The sequence below is a fragment of the Ziziphus jujuba genome, chromosome 5 (assembly GCF_031755915.1).
Source record: "Ziziphus jujuba cultivar Dongzao chromosome 5, ASM3175591v1".
Taxonomy (NCBI): domain Eukaryota; kingdom Viridiplantae; phylum Streptophyta; class Magnoliopsida; order Rosales; family Rhamnaceae; genus Ziziphus; species Ziziphus jujuba.
Genome location: NC_083383.1, coordinates 928358 through 935255, shown reverse-complemented (window position 1 = coordinate 935255; position 6898 = coordinate 928358). Strand labels below are relative to the sequence as shown.

The window sequence follows — 6898 nt, the reverse complement described above, 5'->3', positions numbered from 1 at the left end:
TTTTTTTGGTGGTATTTATTTCCGGTCAATTAACCCAATTTATGTCTAAGGTTCTTACCATTGGAACAAAGGTAATTCTGAATAGAGAGCAACTGGAAACTGCACCATATTTGCATTTTGTAAACGTTTTCCATGGGTGGGTTAGACGGATGAGAATAACAGTTGAACTTTGTCCTATGTGATTGGCTTGGTAGAGACAAACTAGTCTCTGGCTTTTGATTCAAGTTAAAACGTAATACACACATCTGTTGTGATAAGGACCACGGTCCAGCTGGGTCAGAACCGACTTGATGAAACTAAACAGAGAAAGAAGCTTTCGGGAGCTGAGGAGACCTGGCGATTGATTGCTCGGGTAACCTTGTCAGCGACAAAAAATAAAGGAGGAAGGGAAAGCGAGAACGGTAAGAGCTTCATAACCGAATTGTCGTTTAATGGACAGAAAAGAAAAGGCCAAAGATGAATAGATGATGTCTTCCGCAAAAAAATATTCGTAAGAAATTTTGAAAGACGATAACGAAAATTTTTTTTTTTTTGGTAGTTTTTCCAGCATTTGCTGCACTGCCACTCGAACTGGGGCAGGGAAGGGACAGAAGCATGGGCTTGGCCAATCGGCTGCAACTGCCACCGAAGACGATAACGAATTTGGTTGGACGGAATTTGGTGGAACGAATAAGGATTGCGGTCATAGGCAAAAGCAAAAAATTGACAAAACGAGGATTGAAATGACGGGGTCGGTTTTTTGTTTTTTTTGTTTTTTTTTTGGGGTGAAACTGGGAATCTATTCGAAACCAAAAGAAAGGGCAGGCAATCGCCAAGCCCCGATTCAGGCAGCTACAACCGAATCACTATCCTGAATCAAATTCAACAAAATAGAGGAAGGCAGGTGGTTGTGATCCACCTCACCAAAGAAACTAAGCCTCTTTGCCCATTGACCTACAGAGTGAGCAACTCTATTTGCTGCTCGTGGGACCCAAACAAAAGAGGCGTCTACAAAATTTTGAGACAACAAAAAAATGTCACTAACAATATGATGAGCTTTCCAGTGAAGAGACCTCTTGTCTCTGTTGGCTAGACATCCGATAATGTTGAGGGCATCTGATTCCACCATAAGTTCAGAGAGTGGTGGGGTAAAGAAATAATAGCACACGTAAGCATTTATCACGCGGGTTTTAAATCGAAATATTCCAAATAAAAATTAGATCAAGTGGGATTAGGTGCTACAAAAAATAACATGAAAGTCATTGCCTGCTTGCAATAAATCATCTTCTCTTTTCTTTTTTTATTAAATATATTAAAAAAAGAGATAATTTTGACATTGGTGTTGAACACTATAGGTTATAGATGTGAACTATCCTGAAAACTATAGACTATTTTATTCTTTACATTGGTTCATTATGAAAAATTATATTCACAACTCTGTTATAACTTAATTTTTAAGTTGCAAATTACAAATTTAATTATTGTCAAATAGAGAGGATTTACATAAAATTTATCGGATTTACATAAAATTTATCCTTCTAACATGATATTTTGTGCTTCTTATAATAATAGAGCTAGCGAAGCTCGTTTGCACGTTTTCCAGGTGAGAGTTGTGAGTAGGCATGAAAGGAGGAAAAAAAAAAAAAAAACAGAAAAATTGTACGGGTGGAGTAGACCAGAATGTGAATGTTCTTTACGTCTATCTCCGGGTATTCTCAGGAAATTATTACCAAAAGAAAAAAAAAAAGGTATTCTCACCGCATGACCAACATAGAAAGAGTACGGGATTCCTAAAATGGCACCATATGTTAAAAACCAAAAAATAAAAAATAAGTTGTCATTTTCCTGTATATCACGTGAAAGAATTTCAAGCATATTTAATATGTTTGTGATTGTTTTGACCCTCTTAAACTCAAGGTTTCGATAATGGACTTTTAACCGTAAACCCGGATGGACGTAGGTGATGAATGCTTTGTCTTTATATGGATAATGGATTTCATTGTTTTATGTGAGTTTCTAGTTTGGATCTTTATGGAGTTGTGTATTGATTTTCTTTTTATTGCATCAATTGGGTTTGGTTCCGAAACCAAAATACTTTGCTTCATGGATGAGCATTTCTTACTAATTTTGGAGTCTCCATGATTGCGTTTTCCTTTTTCCCTTTGAAAAAAAGAAGAAGAAGATTCTTTTGGTTTTCTTCTATACTGTTTACCTGTCACTTTGATGCTTTGGTTCTTTTTCGTTGTGTTGGTTTGATGAAATGCTTAGAGAAAGAAATAAAGTGAAATGAGAATGTTGAAGCACATGACTGTTCTTCCGGTTTCCAGATAAAGGAAAATTATGGTAAAATAAACTTTATATATAGAAGTTTAATTTGACAATATGAACAGGTTCCTCCATCCCTCCCTTTTCTGGGAAGTCAAACAGAGGTTTCACGTTTAATTAGTTGTTTATTATTATTATTTATTTATTTATTTATTTTAAATCTACTGTTAAGGATGAGGTTATCGGGTTTTGTTACTCGAATAGATTTTGCAAACTTTTGTTTATTCGAATTTAGTAGAGAATATTGGTTTTCATCATCATATCTCTAAAGCTTTAAAGGGAAATCTTTTTTATGCTCAGCAGAAAATATGAATTCTGCAGTAATTCTCTTGTGAAGAACCCAAGTTGGTTTCATCTTGGGAGCAGAAAGAAAGTTGTGAAAGGCAAATTGAGAAATGAATTGTATTTGCTTTCTGGCGTTGCTGCTGTTTCTCTATCTGGGAGCCTTTCCGATTGGGCATGCTAAAAATGTTTCTTCAAGACCTGCTGTTGTGAACATTGGAGCTATCTTTACCTTGAATTCTACAATTGGTCGTGTCGCCAAAATCGCCATCGAGGAAGCAATCAAAGATGTCAACTCTAATTCCAGCGTTCTTCCTGGAACCAAACTTGCTGTGCAAATAAAAAATTCCAATTGTAATGGGTTTCTTGGCATGGTTGAAGGTACTTTTATCTTCTACTTCTTCCTCTCAATTTTTTTTTTTCGCTTTTCTTTGATTATCATGGTCAACAATCATGTTGTGGATGATAGTCCTAAACACTTGCTAATAATAAGTGTGTCAATGACAGCTTTGCAATTCATGGAGACAGATGTTATCGCAGTTTTAGGGCCACAATCTTCTGTAGTTGCGCATATAATATCTCATGTTGCTAATGAACTCCAAGTTCCTTTATTATCATTTGGAGCCACAGACCCAACTCTATATTCTCTTCAGTTCCCTTTTTTTGTAAGGACAACACAAAGCGATTTGTATCAAATGACTGCGGTGGCTGAGATAGTTGATAATTATGGTTGGAGGGAGGTAATAACCATTTATGTTGATGATGATTATGGAAGGAATGGTGTGTCAGCTTTAGATGATAAACTAGCAGAGAGGCGCTGTAAAATTTCCTATAAGGTTGGGATTCCCCCAGGATCTGGTGTTAAACGGGGTGACATCCTCGATATTCTTGTTAAGGTTGCATTAATGGAATCTCGAGTTATAGTTCTTCATGTAAATCCTGATTCAGGTTTCATGGTTTTCTCTGTGGCACAATATCTGGGAATGATGGGTAATGGCTTTGTATGGATAACTACAGATTGGCTTTCATCTGTTTTAGATTCTACTTCTCCTCTTCCCATGGATACCATGAAATCTATGCAAGGAGTCCTGGTTTTGCGCCAGCACTCACCGGATTCAGATAGAAAGAGAGCTTTTATCTCTAGGTGGAACAAGTTGACTGGTGGTTCATTGGGTTTGCATTCTTATGGGCTTTATGCTTATGATTCTGTTTGGTTGCTTGCTCATGCCATTGATGCGTTTTTTAAGCAGGGCGGGGTCATTTCATTTTCTATTGATTCTAGGATACGTTCTGCAGAAGGCAGTGGTGATCTTAACCTTGAAGCAATGAGCATTTTTGATGATGGTTTGCTCCTCTTGGAGAACATAATGCAAAGTGAGCTTGTTGGTTTGACTGGTCCTTTGAGGTTTAATTCAGAGAAATCTCTTGTTCTTCCTGCATATGATATCCTAAATGTGATAGGAACTGGTATTCGACAAATTGGTTACTGGTCCAACTATTCTGGTTTATCAACTGTCCCTCCTGAGACACTGTATGGAAGGCCACCTAATCGTTCAGCTGTAAACCAGAAATTATACAGTGTTATCTGGCCGGGTGAGACGTTAGTAAAGCCCCGTGGTTGGGTGTTTCCAAATAATGGGAAGCAATTGAGGATTGGTGTGCCTGTTCGGGTCAGTTACCGGGACTTCATATCACAAGTGCAAGGAACTGATCTCTTCAAAGGTTTCTGCGTTGATGTATTCACTGCTGCTGTAAACTTTCTACCATATGCAGTTCCATACCGATTTATCCCCTTTGGAGATGGTCATGAGAACCCCAGCTACACAGATCTAGTGAATTTGATCACAGCGGGTGTGAGTAGTAGTAGTTTACCAGTTCATTGCAGCTTTATTGTTTTAGGAAAAGCTTGTGCATTTAATGATTGATTCTCTCATTTTCTTCTTTTAGGTATTTGATGCTGCTGTAGGAGATATTGCCATCTATACAAATAGGACAAAGATTGTGGATTTTACCCAGCCATATATTTCATCTGGTCTTGTTGTTGTGGCTCCATTTAAAAAAATGAATACTGGTGCTTGGGCTTTCCTGCAGCCATTTACTCTGCAGATGTGGATGGTCACTGCTGCTTTCTTTCTTGTTATTGGAATAGTTGTGTGGGTTTTGGAGCATAGGACAAATGATGAGTTCAGGGGTCCACCCAAAAGGCAACTTATAACCATTCTGTGGTAAGTTATTTGTCATTTATTAATGGCAAAGCTCAAGTATTGTGAGAAATCGTATTTGTTAGTGCATTTTGGCTTCCTCCTATCATCTGTGAGGATTAAATTGTTTTATAAATATCTTACTGTCTAGGGCAGAGTAGAGCATGATATATTGCCACACGCTAGTATTTCTGTCAATGCCGTTCATTCTCTCAAGTGATCTCTAGAATAATTGATTTCTCATACATCTCTTGGTTGTCAATCTGCAGGTTTAGCCTCTCAACCCTTTTTTTTGCTCATAGTAAGTGTCTTGCATAGAATTTCTGTGCCTTGGGCATACTGCAGAATATTTCATTTCATTGAGTTGGTTCCTCTACCATCTTGCAGGAGAGAACACTGTGAGCACTCTTGGTCGTCTGGTGCTAATTATATGGCTTTTTGTGGTTTTGATTATAAACTCGAGTTACACTGCAAGTTTGACATCAATCCTCACAGTGCAGAAGCTATCTTATCCTGTTAAAGGAATTGAAACCTTGATAAAGAATGATGATCCAATTGGATATCAAGTGGGTTCTTATGCTGAGCATTACTTGACCGAAGAACTCCGCATAGCTAAGTCTAGACTCGTTCCCCTTGGATCACCTGAAGCTTATGCTACGGCCCTTCAGAATGGTCCTAAGAAAGGAGGTGTTGCTGCTGTGGTTGATGAGCGCCCTTATATTGAAATCTTCCTATCAAGCCATTGCAAATTCAGAGTTGTGGGGCAAGAGTTTACCAAAAGTGGCTGGGGTTTTGTGAGTATCTACATTCTTTGCTTGTATTTCTGTTGCTCGGGAAAATCTCTTCCAACATTTTATTTGACTGCATTTTTGGAAAAATAAAATTGGGAATCTACGCTTTTACTAGAACATCCTCCCATACGTGAAATATGTTGCATCCTTATTGGTTTAAACTCTTTTGCTTAAAAATGATCCTACTAGGTAATTTATACTTTTAGCTATTATCTACAAAAGTTACAAAAGTTTGACCATGTCATCCTTTTATTGTTCGTTCATTTGACAGGCATTTCCAAGGGACTCTCCTCTGGCCGTTGACATGTCAACAGCAATTCTCCAGCTCTCTGAAAATGGTGATCTTCAGCGCATACATGACAAGTGGCTGATGAGAAGCGGTTGCAGTTTGGAGAGTGCTGAAATAGAATCAGACAGGCTTCACCTTAAAAGCTTCTGGGGCCTCTTTCTCATTTGTGGCCTAGCTTGCTTAACAGCACTTTTGGTATACTTTGTGCAGATTTTGAACCAGTTGCGCAATGCTGCCACAACTGATTCTGTATTGGATCCTCCAACTGACTCACGATCTAGGCGGCTCCGGCGAATTTTGTCCATAATTGATGAGAAGGTAGATCATAATAAGGAAGATGGTAGAAACAAAAGAAGGAAAATTGAGAGATCTTTGTCAGAAAGTAATAATAACAGTGAAGTGGGAAGGAATCCACACAGGACAGAAACAGAAATTACTACTAGAAGTGGCATTTAACACATAAACCAACTTGCTTGATTTATTAAAAGAATTTGTAATTAGATTATCCCATATATATACAAGCCAATTTATAAGCAGCTAATTGTTAATATGCGTTTGGATCAAGCATTCTTTAGCTTTTGCTTATCATAAAAATCTTTTTATTTTTCTGCATTCATGTCAAGGGATTCATATTGAGTTCCGAACATCCTGTATTAAGCATATGTTCTGAACATCCTTTTTAGCTTTAGTTGGATTGTGTGTGTGTATATATATATATATATATATATATGTTAAGTAAAACTGATTGATTTATTTTATAATTTTTGATGTAAAATTGATATATTTGTTTGTTTCTCATTCTGTATTTATAGGATTAGAAACTTTATATGACAATTCTCATTTGCAGCCTCTCTTTGTCCTGCACTTCAACGAAAAAACGTTTCCAATTTTGTTTTTTCATACTGCACTTTCCTTTTTTTTTTAACCCCCTTGTTTTTTGTCTGTTTTTCTTTTTCCATGTCAATTCATTTCTGATAAGTTGCAAGCACAAATATTCTAGGACTAGAAGCATGACTTCTAGCATAACCAAA

General features: G+C 37.3%; 1 protein-coding gene across 8 annotated transcripts; it reads left to right on the top strand.

Annotated features, from left to right (window-relative positions):
• Positions 1–1636: 1636 nt before the first annotated feature.
• On the top strand, positions 1637–6408 carry LOC107419857 (glutamate receptor 3.3). Of its 8 annotated transcripts, none has more exons than XM_060817376.1 (7): positions 1637–1935; positions 2608–2967; positions 3094–4439; positions 4534–4811; positions 5057–5088; positions 5175–5581; positions 5850–6408. In XM_060817376.1, the coding sequence occupies exons 2-7, from the start codon at positions 2700–2702 to the stop codon at positions 6321–6323; spliced, it is 2805 nt and encodes a 934-aa protein (XP_060673359.1). In that variant the 5' UTR covers positions 1637–1935; positions 2608–2699; the 3' UTR covers positions 6324–6408. The 8 variants fall into 8 exon arrangements, with proteins under 8 accessions (XP_060673359.1, XP_015884166.1, XP_015884169.1 ...); XM_016028680.4 differs by having other exon boundaries at positions 1637–1939; XM_016028683.4 differs by having other exon boundaries at positions 1637–1987.
• The last annotated feature ends 490 nt before the right edge of the window (positions 6409–6898 follow it).

Bases quoted from the DNA above. Each gene is read 5' to 3' on its own strand.
- LOC107419857 (XM_060817376.1), top strand. From the start codon at position 2,700: ATGAATTGTATTTGCTTTCTGGCGTTGCTGCTGTTTCTCTATCTGGGA. The intron at 2,968-3,093 runs GTACTTTTATCT...TGTCAATGACAG, and splicing joins GTTTCTTGGCATGGTTGAAG to CTTTGCAATTCATGGAGACA. The intron at 4,440-4,533 runs GTGAGTAGTAGT...TTCTTCTTTTAG, and splicing joins TGAATTTGATCACAGCGGGT to GTATTTGATGCTGCTGTAGG.